This window comes from Chrysemys picta, chromosome 18 (assembly GCF_011386835.1).
Source record: "Chrysemys picta bellii isolate R12L10 chromosome 18, ASM1138683v2, whole genome shotgun sequence".
NCBI lineage: Eukaryota > Metazoa > Chordata > Testudines > Emydidae > Chrysemys > Chrysemys picta.
In genome coordinates, this window is record NC_088808.1 from 5,118,871 (window position 1) to 5,135,645 (window position 16,775).

General features: G+C 52.8%; 1 protein-coding gene across 4 annotated transcripts in view; it reads left to right on the forward strand.

Annotated features, from left to right (window-relative positions):
* Positions 1 to 12,462, forward strand: part of LOC101941056 (discoidin domain-containing receptor 2-like) — a 147,374-nt gene extending 134,912 nt beyond the window's left edge. For all 4 annotated transcript variants that reach the window (XM_065572182.1, XM_065572183.1, XM_065572185.1 and 1 more), the window contains 2 exons: positions 2,460 to 2,609; positions 10,176 to 12,462. In XM_065572182.1, coding sequence (XP_065428254.1) covers positions 2,460 to 2,609; positions 10,176 to 10,316 — 291 coding nt within the window. In that variant the 3' untranslated portion in view covers positions 10,317 to 12,462. The remainder of the gene's footprint in view (positions 1 to 2,459; positions 2,610 to 10,175) is intronic.
* The last annotated feature ends 4,313 nt before the right edge of the window (positions 12,463 to 16,775 follow it).

The window sequence follows — 16,775 nt, forward strand, 5'->3', positions numbered from 1 at the left end:
CTGCCTGGAGTTAGGTGCCTATATCCCTGAAAGGGGGATGCTTAAAACACACCCCTCTCCTCGGCATCGCCCATTGGCTAGGCAGCTCCCCGCCTAGCGCGCTGGTTTTTGTGAATCGAATTCCAAGGGGCCGATCTCTCCCCATTCATTGTACAGGAGCCCAGCCTTTGTTGTTCCTGGGATTTGCTCAGCGTCACGGCGCCTGACTCCCTGGGTGGAGCTGGACCCTGCTGAGGCACTTTTGAAAATCCCGGGAGGTGCCGAGCTGCCTCTTTAGGCACTCGAATACCTTTGAAAATCTGGCCCTGGAGTTAATTGCTAGGTAGGCAGAGCTGCCAGCAATATTGTAACACGGAACCAAAACGGTGGCAAGACTCCTAGGGATGGGAGTTAGAGGCAAAAAAGCACTGCAGGACGCCATGCCCCCAGCCAGCCTGGCAAGGCTGGTACCCACAGGACGGCCTTTACTGATTTGCCTAGGCTAGTTTTCAAGGTCCCAAGCAACATGGCTCCCACCTCTTCCCCTCAGGAGCCAACTCTGCCACCTGATGCATTTCACTCTCAGGACATTCCCCTCAGATTCAGCCTGATTTTCATTGTCTAACTAAGCTGTCCAATCCTGCGGTTACCCCGCACGTCCCTTCGGGCCCAATACAGTTATCACCCCAAGATACAGGCCCACACATTTTGTAGGTAAACATTTTCACGTCTAGGTTCCTTTGTATTGTTTCTGTCCTTAGTGATGTTTCCAACTCGAAAAAATGTAGAGTCTGTGAACTGGCTCATTTGCTTTCTTTGTGGCACCTAATCTCCATCCAGGATAACCTGAGTCCTTGCCAGGCCCCCAGCAACTCATCCCCCGCCCCCCGCAATGTATTAGTGTCACGCCGCCTTGCAGTCGTTTTATTAGCTGGTTAATGCCGAGCCCCAACCACCGAGAACGGACCGCGTGCTGCTCAGAGCAAAGGGCCGCACTCCAGTGCTGTTGGGGAGAGCACAGCAGCTCACGCCTGAGATTGCTGCCGCTGGTGACACAAACACCATCTCTCAGAGAGAGGCAGAAACACCCTGAATTTCTCTCCAACTTGCTTCCCGAACCAGGGACCCTTCCGCAAGCTGCAACCCCTTTGGGCTGTCTGGCGTTTGCCAGCGAAGACACCCATCCGCCCTGCAGCCTGGCTCTGTTGCTGCAGTCCCTCCCTGCCCCCTGCACGTGGGTAAGACGCCAGTGGGTCGTACTGTGTACGAGACTCTTTCTCCAGAAGGTCTGCCTGGAACGCAGCTTCCTCAAAATCCTACTGCCGAAGTTGCATGTTTCTTACCCCACAACACTCTTCACCTCCTTGCAGTCAATATCCAGGATACCTACCGCCCCAGCTTTAAAAGTACGGTACACCCTTGTTGTAACGAACCCCTGGGGAGCCGAGCCATTTGTTCGTTATAGCCAGGGGTTCGTTACAACGAAAGAGCCCTGCTTGGGGGAAGGGGGGTGGCTGACACCTTGAGCCCCACAACGGGAGCTGAGAGCTCCTCCGGCCCATGGCCGTGGTTGACAGCTCTCTGCCCCGGAGGAGCACTCAGCCCCTGGCCGCTTCACAGCCCCAGGGCCGGAGGAGCTCCCAGCCCCCCACAGACCCAGGTCCAGAGGATCTCTTAGCCCCCCCACTGCAGCCTCGGGGCCGGAGGAGCTCTCAGCCCCCCAGAGACCCAGGGCCGGAGGAGCTCGCAGGCCCCCACTGCAGCCCTGGGGCTGGAGGAGCTCTCAGCCCCCCCGCACAGCCCCAGGGCGGGAGGAGCTCTCAGCCCCCCACAGACCCAGGGCCGGAGGAGCTCTCAGCCCCCCACAGACCCGAGGCCGGAGGAGCTCTCAGGCCCCCACTGCAGCCCTGGGGCTGGAGGAGCTCTCAGCCCCCCCCACAGCCCCAGGGCGGGAGGAGCTCTCAGCCCCCCACAGACCCAGGGCCGGAGGACCTCTCAGCCCCCCACAGACCCGAGGCCGGAGGAGCTCTCAGCCCCCCACAGCCCCAGGGCCGGAGGAGCTCTCAGCCCCCCACAGCCCCAGGGCCAGAGGAGCTCTCAGCCCCCCACCAACCCGGGGCTGGAGGAGCTCTGAGCCCCCCCACAGCCCCAGGGCTGGAGCAGCTCTCAGCCCCCACCCCAGCGGCAGGGCTCGAGGTGGGATCCAGGGACCAGGTTCGCTGTAGCCCAAGGCTTGTAATCGTGAAGGGTGTTCTAGCGAGGGCGTGCCGTACCATGTGTGACTGCTCAGAGAAGGAGCCAGTGAGTCTCTAGTTTGGCCCCCCCAACCCCCCCCGCGCTGGGTTTCTGTTTCCTGTTGTGTGTGCAGACAGTCGATTGAAACGGGCGACTCTTGCCAGCAGTTGTGTCCCAGGTCGATAGGCTGGGCACAAAGCAGCCCCATGCGTGTGGCAGCAGCCGACCCGCTCTTCTCTCCTCAGGGCAAGTTCACCACAGCCAGCGACGTCTGGGCGTTCGGGGTCACGCTCTGGGAGATGTTCACACTGTGCAAGGAGCAGCCCTACAGCCTCCTCTCGGACGAGCAGGTCATCGAGAACACAGGGGAGTTCTTCCGGAGCCAGGGCAGGCAGGTGAGGCAGCTCAGGCACCCTCCTCCCCCTTCGCTCTCCTGAATCTTGATCAGCAGCTCCCTTTTCCTGGCCTTCACACAGCCTTGGCATCCTCTGCCTTCCATCTCTGACCTCTCCAGCTAGTGCCCTGCCTCCCTTCCCCCTTCACCTCAGAGACCCTCAGCGCGTAGCCTCTTCCCCTCCTCTTGGACCCCACTGGATCCCCTGTGTCCTGCCTCCCTTTTCTACACGTGCTGCTCTCCCTGAGTCCCTTCGTCACCTCCTCCTGGCCCAGTCCACGCTCCACACTCCTGCCATCTCTGATGCAGCCATTCACTCACTGTCAGCTTTGACTTTCTTGGTGTCTCCTCCGCATCTCTCCAGTGGGAACAGCTCCTCCCCTCTGGCCGGGCCTTTTCTGTGACCCTGGCCCTCACAGCCTCCACTTGCCTTCCTCGTGCTCACCCTGCAGGAGGCTGTTCCTGTGCCCTCTCGGCCACCTGTGTTCCCCCGAGACAGCAGCTGAAGGCAAAATCCTTTGGGATCCTTCTCTGACTGTGGTCTTTATTCCATGGAACTCTGTCCCTTTTCTTGGGAGCCACGTGACTGCTGTCTTGTCATTCATAGGTGCCAGGCCTCTGCATGGTCCACCCCAAAGGAGGGACTCATGTGGGAAAGTGCTGTTCATTATCACACTCCTGGCCTTAGACTCCAATCTGTGAACCAGTGTTGCAGAGAGGAGGAGGAGGAGGAGGCTGAGAAGAGGCCCTTCGATTTGGCCGGGGGGGTCATTAGAGACCAGCCTGAGAGCAGAGTCAGTGGAGTCCAGAGGGTAGGAGCCAGGCTGGAAGGGATCCAGGTCAAAGCTGGAGGAGAGGAGTTCGGTGCATGTTGGTTGCAGACTGCACGCTCAGCAAGTTTTGAAATGAAGGGAGAGACAGCAGGAGTTGAGGGACGGTTTACTGAGGGTCGGGGGGACCCACACTGGTTTACATTAGGAGGGAAAAGGACTGGGGGGTCATGACAGATTGAGGAGGAGGAGGAGACTGGAAGGAGCCTGGGGGCAATGGAGGTAGGCAACAGGCAGGGACAGGACTGCTGAAGTGGCAGGGAGGAGGTGAAACACCTCAAGGTCCATAGCAGGGGAGAAGGGGAAGAAGGCGTTCGAGGAGAAGTCAGGCAGATCCTGTACAGAGAGGGTGGAAGAGGGTTTCAGGAGGAAGTTGAAGGTGGTGAAGAAGTAATGGGGTGTACGTGGGATTCAGTGAAAGAGGAAAACTAGGAGACAAGAAGTCTGTAGAGGAGGAACTCAGCATGGTCATGGGACTCCTTGCAGGGCCATGCAGGAGCATACGAGCCAGAGCGGGGGGTGAACCAGTCAGCGGGTCAGACTCTATGGTGTCAGAGGGGGGTGCGGGAGCCGTCAGGGCAGGAGGAGGCAGAGTGGAGGGAGCGTGCTGAGGAGACGGCTGAGATTGGCAGAGGAGACATGGATGTCAGCAGCCCAGAGACTATGGAGGGCCAGGAGGCTGTGGGCGATGCTGATGGGATTGAGTGAGGGCTGGAGAGGGACGTCTGATAGAGAGAGATCAGAGCGGGAGCAGTGTTGGCTGAAGACAAGGTTGAGGGAGAGGCTCAATTGGTGAGTGGGAGAGCTGTTTACAGGAGTAGGTGAGCCCGAGGATGCGGGTGGCTGGGTTAGACAGGCAAATGGAAGTTGCCACCAGTGACAGTTCTCTGGTCGGTCCGAGTATGGCACGTAAACTCCTTGGGGGGAGGCTCTGTGTCTTTTCTAGTGTACATGGCACAGAGGACACCAAAGGCACTCAGCAGACAGGCATAGCAACAAGGGATGGGCAAACACTGCTACAAACGTCGGGAAATATGCCCTCCAATTCTGGAATGAATTCATGGCAACAGAGCTCAGCCACCCCGCTTTTTGGTTTGCTTCCCGCACTCATTCCAGGGATAGGTTTCAATTGCAGGAACAGGGTTGTGGAATGTGATTTTCCAAGTCACACGTACCAGGATTCGTGGAAATCAAATTTTGAATGTCCACATACAAGTATGATCCCTGAAAGGGCTCGTTCAACCGGTCATTCAACTATCACCTGCCTTATGTGACTAATCACTGCAACGAGCAAATAGTGTATCAACATATGCCTGGAGAATGAATTGGGATCAATTCAGAGCTTAAAACAATTCACCAATAAAGATGTAGAATAATTTGGAACATTAAATCCATTTCAGGACATCCCTCTCTGCCCAGAGATGTATCTAGGCTGAAAGGGCGGCTACATTTGTCACATACAATATTTGTTATGAATAGTTTGCTGAGCTGTAATCGTGCTCTTTCGTGATTAATAACTGGCAGCCCTTAGAGTGCCAATCAAGCAGAACAGCCCACGGCTTTCTTCATTCTTCCAAACGGACAAAATGGTTCCTAACTGGAGCCAATCAGACACTCAGGAGCAATTCACCATGAAGAAAGGAGAGAGAAGAGGAAGAAAAATAGTTGTGGCCCATCCCCTAGCTTTCAGGGGGCCCCAGAACGTGCACTGGCCTCATTGCCACGTCTCAGGGTGTCAGGCACTCTCTCACTACACACCCATCAGGGTAGTGTCGGAGATGTGACCCAGATCTCAGTTTTGGAGCTGTGTAAAATACCTTTAGAGCTACTGCTTTTAAAGGTCAGGGGAAAAGCCCTTTGAACCGTGCCCCGTGGAGCTACTCATCAGTTCGATGGATTCCTGTGAAAAGCACGTCCAAAATCTGCTGCCATGCAGGGTAAAGCCGTTTGAACAACCCCCCAGGGGCGACTGCATTCCCTCACTGTTCTGCTGTCAGACCACGATCCTTGCTCCAAGTTGGGTTTTGAGGTGTAAAATCTAATCCTTGGCTTGATTGGTTCACAATGGCTCAGTGAGAGAAGGTGGAAGGTACCAGTTCAACAGCCCTGAAGCTTGAAGTCCCCTGTTTCTTTCTAGAACAGTTGGAGCAGCAGGGTGAGCCTCACACACACTCCACACCAATGTGCCTTGACCTGGGGATTGTTTTATCAAGTGATGACAGAGTTGTGTTATCATAGAATCATAGAATCATAGAATATCAGGGTTGGAAGGGACCTCAGGAGGTCATCTAGTCCAACCCCCTGCTCAAAGCAGGACCAATTCCCAACTAAATCATCCCAGCCAGGGCTTTGTCAAGCCGGGCCTTAAAAACCTCTAAGGATGGAGATTCCACCACCTCCTTAGGTAACGCATTCCAGTGCTTCACCACCCTCCTAGTGAAATAGTGTTGCCTAATATCCAACCTAGACCTACCCCACTGCAACTTGAGACCACTGCTCCTTGTTCTGTCATCTGCCACCACTGAGAACAGCCGAGCTCCATCCTCTTTGGAACCCCCCCTCAGGTAGTTCAAAGCAGCTATCAAATCCCCCCTCATTCTTCTCTTCTGGAGACTAAACAATCCCAGTTCCCTCAGCCTCTCCTCATAAGTCATGTGCTCCAGACCCCTAATCATTTTTGTGGCCCTCCGCTGGACTCTTTCCAGTTTTTCCACATCCTTCTTGTAGTGTGGGGCCTAAAACTGGACACAGTACTCTAGATGAGGCCTCACCAATGTCGAATAAAGGGGAACGATCACGTTCCTCGATCTGCTGGCAATGCCCCTACTTATACAGCCCAAAATGCCATTAGCCTTCTTGCCAACAAGAGCACACTGTTGACTCATACCCAGCTTCTCATCCACTGTGACCCCTAGGTCCTTTTCTGCAGAACTGCTGCCTAGCCACTCAGTCCCTAGTCTATAGCAGTGAATGGGATTCTTCCGTCCTAAGTGCAGGACTCTGTACTTGTCCTTGTTGAACCTCATCAGGTTTTTTTTTGGCCCAATCCTCTAATTTGTCTAGGTCCCTCTGTATCCGATCCCTACCCTCTAGTGTATCTACCACGCCTCCCAGTTTAGTGTCATCTGCAAACTTGCTGAGAGTGCAGTCCACACCATCCTCCAGATCAAATAAAGACATTAAACAAAACTGGCCCCAGGACCGACCCCTGGGGCACTCCGCTCGAAACCGGCTGCCAACTAGACATGGAGCCATTGATCACTACCCGTTGAGCCCAACGATCTAGCCAGCTTTCTATCCACCTTACAGTCCATTCATCCAGCCCATACTTCTTTAACTTGGCAGCAAGAATACTGTGGGAGACCGTATCAAAAGCTTTGCTAAAGTCAAGGAATAGCACATCCACTGCTTTCCCCTCATCCACAGAGCCAGTTATCTCATCATAGAAGGCAATTAGGTTAGTCAGGCACGACTTCCCCTTGGTGAATCCATGCTGACTGTTCCTGATCACTTTCCTCTCCTCTAAGTGCTTCAGAATTGATTCCTTGAGGATCTGCTCCATGATTTTTCCAGGGACTGAGGTGAGGCTGACTGGCCTGTAGTTCCCCGGATCCTCCTCCTTCCCTTTTTTAAAGATGGGCACTACATTAGCCTTTTCCCAGTCATCCGGGACCTCCCCCGATCGCCATGGGTTTTCAAAAATAATGGCTAATGGCTCTGCAATCTCATCCGCCAACTCCTTTAGCACCCTCGGATGCAGCGCATCCGGCCCCATGGACTTGTGCACGTCCAGTTTTTCTAAATAGTCCCGAACCACTTCTTTCTCCACAGAGGGCTGGTCACCTTCTCCCCATATTGTGCTGCCCAGTGCAGCAGTCTGGGAGCTGGCCTTGTTTGTGAAGACAGGCTCACACAGGCCTTGGCTTCTCTGCTGAGACTGCCAGCAAAGGGCCAGCTGCTGGCAGGGTGCACAAATTCTTGCTGTGATTCTAGGTGCCCCAGATCCTAGCCAGCACCCTCCTTACCACCCACTAGGGTTGCTGTGAGGAGAAGCCACACCTCCATTGCTCTGAATGCCTGGGGGTGTTTCAAGCTTCCCTGGGTCTCAGCAGGCTGCAGCATTGTTTCCTCCTTTGGCCTGTCTGGCACATTTCCTGGGCACTGACTGCTCAGCCCACCTGCCCTAGGCTGCCCCTCGGCTGCCCCAGTTACTTAACCCGCTCCCTGAACTCCACCCAAATGGCGTAAGGCTTCTGGTTACAGTTGCTCTCTCTCAGGGGCCTACAGCAGTTGTGAAGTGGTGAGCACACGCCCCACACTTTGCATGGGGTCTAACACATTTATGCTCTTTACTTGATCATGTAAAGCACAGGAGAGCACATCTGAAACAAAGCAATAAACATCTGAACCCACCGTCTCGTCACTGGGTCACCCTTCCCTGGTGAGTCCTTGGGGATCCATCTGTGTCAAGGAAGAATCCCTTACCCAGCCTGATCTTCCTCTCTCCTGCACCATGCCTCCGTCCTCCCCCTCCTCCTTTCTCTCCCCCCCCCCCGAGGTTTTTCTTTCCTTCTACTCATGGCAAACTTGGACAGCTCCTACCTCCCCCCCCTCCCTTCCGAGTAGTCGGCTAAACTGTTCTTTCTAAGGATTCAGCTGCTTTTCTTAGGGTTACCATACGTCCGGATTTTCCCGGACATGTCCGGCTTTTGGGGGCTCAAATCCCCGTCCGGGGGGAAATCCCCAAAAGCCGGGCATGTCCGGGAAAATCGGGAGGCTCGGCCGGGGCCTCTTTGTCTGGGGCTGGGGTCGCGGGGCCGGGGTCGCGGGGCCGGGGGCATAGTGCCGGGCCGGGGGCCGGGCGCGCATTGCCGGGCCGGGGGCCGGGCCGGGCCAGGGTCGCGGGGCCGGGCTGGGCGCGGGGCCGGGGGCCGGGCTGGGCGCGGGGTCCGTGCCGGGAGCCGGGGAGCCGGGCCGGGCCCGCGGGGTCGGGGAGCCGGGCCGGGCCCGCGGGGCTGGGAGCTGGGCCGGGGTCGGGGAGCCGGGCCGGGCCCGCGGGGTCGGGGAGCCGGGCCGGGCCCGCGGGGCTGGGAGCCGGGCCGGGGTCGGGGAGCTGGGAGCCGGGCCGGGGTCGGGGAGCTGGGAGCCGGGCCGGGCCCGCAGGGCCGGGAGCCGGGCCGGGCCCATGGGGCCGGGAGCCGGGCCCGCGGGGCTGGGAGCCGGGGGGTGCGCCGGGCCGCGCTCCAGGGCCCGAGCCGACCCAGGCTGGAGCCGCCGGGGGCCAGCCTGGGCCGCGCCTCCTCCCCCCCCCTTTACCTGCTTCAGGCTTCCCGCGAATTAAATGTTCGCGGGAAGCAGGGGAGGGGGCGGAGACTTTGGGAGGGGGCGGAGTTGGGGCGTGGGCGTGGGCGGGGCTGGGGGCGGGGCCGGGGCCCCGGGGAGTGTCCTCCATTGGGAGGCACAAAATATGGTAACCCTACTTTTCTAGCATAACCTTTGTGATGTGTACGTACTATTGTTAACCTTAAGTATTTCCCATTGTCCCTCCGGAGAGCCCCTGCTACAGAACCCCTCAGAAATGGTGAATCCGGACACATAGAGGCAATCATGATACAGCAGTTTTTCCTATTATCATAAGCTGTACAGACATAGCCCCAATTCATTTAGGGTGACCAGATGTCCCAATAAAATTGGGACTGTCCTGATTTTGAGGAGTTTGTCCCGTGTCCCGACCGAAGTACAGTCAGGACACCATTTGTCCCGATATTTTGTTACGAGCGTTTTTTTTTTTTTTCTTTACACTGACCCGTCCAGGTCTTCGGTGGCAATTTGGCAGAGGGTCCTGCAGTCACTGACAGTCTTTGGCGGCATTTCGGCGGCGAGTGCTTCTGTCTTTGGCGGGCAAGGTTTATTACATGCTGCCGAAGACTGTCAGCGACTGATAGACCCTCTGCCGAATTGCCACCGAAGACCCGGACGGGTGAGTGTAACCATTAAAAAGGTTCCCCCCCCGACCCCCCCGCGGCAGTCCCGTTATTTTCCACTTAGCATCTGGTCACCCTAAATTCATCACACTGGGAAATGGATTGTCAGCTGTAGCTGGTTGAAGAATTTTTGACAGAGTTTTCGTTCGGAAAATGCAGCTTTGTTGAAATCAAAACATTTCATGGGAACCTGTCGGTTTCAACTACGTTTTAGACAGAAAAGTGTCAAAACAAATGGTTTTGACTTTCTCGTTTTGTTCATATGTTGAAATGTTCTATTTCGGTAAGGTAAAAACAATCCATTTTGACTTTATCATTGCAACTTTTCTATTACTAAAATGAAACGTTTTTATCTTAGCAAAACAAAACAATTCTCCATTATCAGCTGAATTGACATTTTTCAGAATTTTCATTTCATGGGAAATATGGAAATTTTGACTTTTTGTTTCGATTTGGAACAAATTTTGAAATGTTGGCATTTCTCACTGGATGAAGATCCCATTTTCTGATCACAGCTCTGTTATCAACTGAGCTAACAAAACACCCACGTAGCTAATGTGTATGCGTGTATCAGTTTCCTCCCTGAGGGGCTGACAGTGAAACTTTACCTGCCCACACAAAGTCACCCCAATAAGTGTTAAGATAATGCATGGCTGTTCACTGCCTTGTAAAACCTAGAGAAATGGCAGTCACCCCTTGTTATTAATTGGGTAATTAATAACACTGAAGTAGTTGTATTTTTCCTGCTTGCAGATCTATCTGTCCCAAACACCTCTGTGTCCAAACTCTGTGTTTGACCTGATGTTAAAGTGTTGGAGCCGAGATATAAAGGATCGTCCCACTTTTGATATGATTCACCACTTTCTGGTAGAACAAATGGACTGTAACATTTGACCTGAGTGGAAAAGAGACAAATTGCTGAGAACAGGATGACTTCGGTGGTGTCTCTTTTTGCCTGTCTCTCCCAAACAGATGGGCAGGCAGCCCTCACTACGCTCCCTTCGACTGTAATCTCTTTTAAATTGAGATGTCCATGGCAGCTGCTCGTTTTATTGGCCATGGTCTGACATACATGACCAGAGGAAACCTATCTTATTGGTAGAAGAATCATCTCCTGTTCTGCATAATTTCCTGGGAATACTGTGAGGGGGGTTTCTTTGGCACCCCATGGCTACAGACACCTGTGGACAAAAAAACTGGAGAAGACTTTACAAGGGACTCCCAGCTCTCCCCGAAGAGACAAGAAGAGAAGGCTAACAGCTCAGGAGCTAGGATTGGAAGAAAGGATGTGGAGAAAGAAAGACTCCAGTCTTCTAAAGATATAGAAGCTCTGTGCACGTTAGCAAGCAATTCAGTATGTCCTTGCTAAAGAAAATATATATAATGTAACTAACTATAAATGAATAGAAATAGGCAGTGGTTAAGGGGACTTGAGAACCAGACAGAGTTAGATTTAGCAACCCTTTGGAGGTAATATGATCAGGGACTGCAGATGATGTGGATAGAAGAATCCAAGTCCATGTCCGTTTATTCCTGTGGTTGTTCAGCACTGCTTTTGTTATATATGTGCCTTTTTCCCACACTGGATTTTTATCTTTAAAAAATGAATGTCAAAGGTCATAGGAAGGTTGCTGTAGTAGAGGATCTTTCTTTGACCTGCAAATAAAGGTTGGGGTAGAGGTTTGTATTGGAAAATAGCTGATACTGTACTACTGTCTCGATGTAGATTTATTATCCTTATGAACTTGTAGCCAGAATGGACTGATGTGCAATGAATCCTGTATAAATACCCATTAATATGAGCTGTCTAGGTCAATGCTGTTATGTGGTGGGAGGGAGCTCACATTTGGTGAGACTGCATGGGTGAAAGTAGAATGGCTGCGTCATTTGTCAGAGTTCAGTGCATGCCTGAGCACAAGGGAGAGAGCACCTACCACTCCAGCTTCTGCCCACCTGTACTGGGTGACTTCTTGTCAACTTGGCGGACATTCCGGCTGTGGCAGGGCCAGTTCTACCATACAGGCAAACGTTGCCTGCCTAGCCCTGTCGGGAGGTTTCCTTCTGGCAAGGAGGGGCTGACACACCAGATGAGAATGTTATTGCTAATCATGCTGGGCTTGCTTTTCACACCCTAGGCCTCCTACTTAAAAAATATCTAGTCATTGAACTGCGAGTAATTTCTTATTTTGATTATGTCACAGAATGCTCTTTCCAAGGTTTTATAGGAGGCAGAGAATTCAGAGCCTATGCCGCAGCCTACTTTTTCCATTGCTGATTTATCAGGTGTCTGGGTGGACGTCCCACAGTACCCTTATTGCATAACAAAGTGCTCTTAGGACCAAACGAAAAATCTCCTCAAATGGAGAAGGTGAAAATTTAGCATTTCCTTCTCCAGGCTTTTTAAACTCTTCTAACACACCTAATTCAGAGCAGGAATTAGTCTTAACCTTTCCTGAGTCATAAACATATTCTATCCACTGCCAGAGCATGGGCTGATGTGAAGAGCTCTGTGTGTATTGAGGGGGAGACCATTGGGGGGAAAGAAAGTGCATTTAGCTACGATAAGAGAATAATTAGGACTGTGTGTGTGCAAGAAGAAAATCCTGGTGCAAAATTGGCTCGAAACTGACCTGTGATGCATCAGTAAATTTCTACTGTTTGCTTCCTCAGAGATCAACTATACTGATGTCTTTAACAATGTTAATCAGTTAGCTCTCATATGCAAATGACTGCATCCTGATTGGCTCTTCAGAAGCTAACCGTTTTTCTTGCTTCAGCCAATCAGTTCAGTTATGCAATTATCTGCTTCCTGACTGGCTAATAGGAAGCAAATAATAGTTTGATTCTGGCTCTCTGCCATCATCTTCACAGCCATAGGAGAGAGCTGCAGATACTTCTGATTTAAAACATTTGGAATATGTAAGCATACGGAAACTGACTTCTTGTGCTTGTTAATGTCAGGATTTAGTTTCCCTCCATTTAAATATTGATTCATACAACATTTGTCTCTCATATCAATAAATCGTGATGGTAAACTCAACAGAAGTGCATTTCTCCTTATTATCTGAGTGTCTGCACAGAGGACATCTGTCTAGATCAGCATGCTGTAGCCTTGTTATATGCATGGCCGTTTGTGACCTTAGAATGAATAGCCATTGGTCATTTCATGAAGTGGACACAGGAAGGAATTTCTAAGCGTCATTTGAGAAGAGAGGCCTGCGTCCTCCATGCAGAATTGATAAGGGCTGAAGGAGAAGTGGAAGCATCACTGCAGTGGTTTTCCTGGTGCCCAGGGACACCGCCCCTTAAATGTCTCACTTCTTTCCGTTAGTATTTTTGTCCTTATTATATTAGCTCAAAACATTCAGGTTTGAGGAAACACAACAGGCACTTTTACAACCAAGAATAGTTCTCAGTTTTTAATCATAGACAGATGCAAACAGCCTGTGTCAGATGCTTCCCTTGCCCTGTCAGCACAGATGGCCCTAACTCAAATGGAACTGGTATGGTTCCACTGTGCAGGGACGAGGACTTGGCTAACCATGCAGGCTGTCTGTGACGGGGTGGGCTAGGCCCGGAGGCCCCTTACTGGAGGCCTCAGTGTCCTGCCACACTGTACCAGGAAAGGAGCAGTAGAGAAGTCCTCCAAGCAGCCTAGAGTGGCTGCAGGGGAAGCAGCCAATCAGGGCGCAGGAGGGCCATATAAAAGGAGTTGGAGCGCTAGAGCCAGTCAGTTCCTTGCAGGATCTGGGGGAGCACAGATAGAGCTCCTGACTAGCGAAAGGGAACTGCAGCACCATGGACAGCTCAGTGCTGGCAAGGATTGGGGCAGAAAGGAAGAGCTCCTGGGTCTGAACTTAGATGAGCCCTTGGATAAGGATGAAGCTTTGGTAAAGGCTGGGGCCATGCAGAAGTGGCCCAGGGAACTGAAAGCAGTGTAGTTAAAGGGACATGGTGGCATCTGGCTACTATTCTTAGGATCCCTGCACTGGGACCCAGAGTAGTGGGTGGGCCTGGGCTCTTCCCCCCCCCCCCCCCCAATAGCCTAGTGGTGAACTGGCCTACAGTCAGATAGCAAGAAACCCCCAGAAGGGGAAGTGAACTACTTACTGGCCGAGCAGGGGTGAGAGTAGACCTAGAGGGTGAAACCATTGCCTCCAGGGAGGAAGCCCTGGGGGTACAGTCTGATATCGCAGGCACACATGAGAGGTGGGTGCCATGCTGTTACATTTAGTACCAGAAGTGGGATCCTTTGGACCGACCCCTGATCAACAAGGGGTACATGGCCATGGAAGAGGGGATCCGCCTGATGGTGGCAGGCCAGCAGCAGCAGGGGACCCAGGCCCTACTGATGCAATTAGTAGAGAACCTGCAATGGCAACAGGAGGTCCAGTTTGTAGCGCAACAATGGTGGCAGGAGATCCAGCAGACTGGAAAGAGTCAACTTGAGCAGCCCACATAGCACCATTCCTGATGGGTGAGGCACAGGCAGCTTACTGGGCGATGAGCAGGCAAGTTCCTACCCAGTGGTGAAGGCAGCCATTTTGGATTGGCTAGGGCTGACATCGGAGAGGTACAGGCACAAGTTCCGGACAGCATCATTCCCGCAAGGGGAGCAACCACGGAGTCTGGCGCAGAAGTTACGGGACCTGGCGATGCGCTGACTTGGTCCAGAGACCAGCCTGGTGGAGAAGCTCCTGGATCAGGTGGTCCTAGAGCAATTCGTGACGGTCTTACCAGGAGGGACACAGCTGGGTAAGGAGTTTACAGCCGGCCTCAGCGGGGGAAGCAATCAAGTGAGCTGAGGCCTACTTTGCGGTCGAAGGAGAGGAACGGCCCAAGCTGTATGGTAAACTGAAAGGGGTGCACCAGGGGGTGGCCCAGGGAAGCTCACAAGGGGGAAAGCCCCAAGGCTTCTAGACTCAAAGGGTGCATTGCAATTGCAAGGAGTCCAGGGAGCCCTGCAGCCTATGGGAAGTACTAGTGCAAAGGAGCTAGGAGACCCGGTAGTCTGCTACAGGTGGGGCCAGCCTGGCTACATTAAAAGGAACTGCCCAGTAATGGAATCGGACTATTTTAAACTGTTAGAGTGGGACCAATCAGTGGGGGGTCTACCCCAAAGGTCATAGAATACAGTAACTCCTCACTTAAAGTCGTCCCGGTTAACGTTGTTACGTTGCTGATGAATTAGGGAACATGCTCATTTAAAGTTGTGCAATGCTCCCTTTTAACGTCGTTTGGCAGCCACCTGCTTTGTCCACTGTTTGCAGGAAGAGCAGCCGGTTGCAGCTAGCTGGTGGGGGCTTGGAACCAGGGTGGACCGGCAGCCCCCCCATCAGCTCCCCGCTCCCCTAAGTTCCCTGTGCTGCAGCCACCCAGCAGGCTACCAATTGCAGCTGTCCCTCCCCCCACTGCCATGTGCTGCTCCTGCCCTCTGCCTTGGAGCTGCTCCCCAAGCCCCCTGCTTGTTGGGAGGGGAAGGGAGGGGGGCTAATGTCAGGGTGTCCCCTTCCCCCCTGCTCCTACACCCCGCTTACCCCTTCTCCATATAGAGCAGGGAGGGGACACAGACAGAGAGAGCCTGGGGCAGCAGCTGCTGTCTCAACTTCCTGATCAAAGACAATGCAGTTAAGAGTGGGTCAGCTTCCTTAAAGGGGCAGTGTGCGTTTCTCTCTCTCTCCCACACACAAGGTGTGTGGCTGTCTCCCCTCCCTCCATTCCTGCTGCCTTGTAGAGTGAGAGGCTACATTAACAACAATGTGTTAACCCTTGATGGCTCAGCCGAGTGCTAGTTCATCATTTAGCACAGGGGTTCTCAAACGGGGGGTTGAGACTCCTCAGGGGATCAGGAGGTTATTACATGGGGGGTCGTGAGCTGTCAGCCTCCACCCCAAACCCTGCTTTGCCTCCAGAATTTATAATGGTGTTAAATATATAAAAAAGTATTTTTAATTTATATAGGGGAGTCACATTCAGAGGCTTGCTATGTGAAAGGGGTCACCAGTACAAAAGTTAGAACCACTGATTTAGCAGCAAGACATTCTCTGGGAAATATCCCACCCTTTTCCACCCTCTAACTTCACCACCTCAACCAAGCTTCACAATCATCATAGCTGTGAACAGTATTAAATTGTTTGTTTAAAATGTATACTGTGTGTGTGTCTATATAATATATAATTTTTTGTCTGAAAAAAATTTCCCTGGAACCTAATCCCCCCGCCCCATTTATATTAATTCTTATGGGGAAATTGGATTCGCTTAACATCGTTTCGCTTAGTCGCATTTTTCAGGAACAGAACTACAACGTTAAGTGAGGAATTACTGTATCAGGGTTGGAAGGGACGTCAGGAGGTCATCTAGTCCATCTAGCTCAAAGCAGGACCAATCCCCAACTAAATCAAATCAGCGTGGCCCCACCATGGGTAGTGACAGTCAAGCTGAGGTAGTTAAGGGTCTGGTAGACTCAAGGTGTAGGTACACCTTGGTTTGGGAGGACCAGGTGAAGGCAACTAGCCTGGACTGACACCTCCCAGTATGTGTCTCCTATGTACATGGGGAGACCCAAGTCTATCCCACAGCAGAATTTGAGCTGGAGGTACAGGGCCGGTGAGCTAGATTCCAGGTCAGCGTGGTCAAGGACCTGGTGTGGCCCGTAATCTTGGGGAGAGACTGGGTGGGTTACTCAGCCCTCATGTGGGAAAGACCTGACAGTGATCCAGGACTCAGAGGGTCTAGGCCCAGATGGGGAAAAAAAGCAGAGGGGCTGGAAGCCAGGGTAAGGAGACCCCAGAGGTGAGACCATGATGCCCAAGATGTGAAGGACCTGCTGAGGAAGTGCCAACAAGACTTGGACGAGTCCAACATATCCCCAGGGAAAGTCATTGGCCAGCTGGTCTGAGTAGAGCAAGAGTTGGCCTGGGTACAGGTGGAAGCCAAGGGGCAGAGGGAACAATGCTTGGCTTTGCTGGAAGCATTGGCCCATTCCCCGAGGGAGAAGACTCCAAGAGCACAGCAGGAGACCGCAGAGAGCTGGGCCTAGCAGGGTCCTATGGGAACCCAGACGGAGCTCCATGTGCAGCAGGGTACTGTGGGAACTGCGGCTGAAATACCTGGTGTGCTATTTCCATTATCTTGGCAGGGTGTGCCATTCAAATGAGTTGACCCCCACCCAGACAGCCCTAATGGCTCCATGTCGCGGATACCTTGTCTGATCTCCCATGCATCTGGGAGAAAAATCAATTCTTCCTCCCCCCCCCACCCCACCCCACCCCCCAAGGGATAGCCATGTCAAGTGGATAGGTACAGAGTCATACGGATTTTTGTAATATTTTATCAGCTCTTTCCCACATTCGT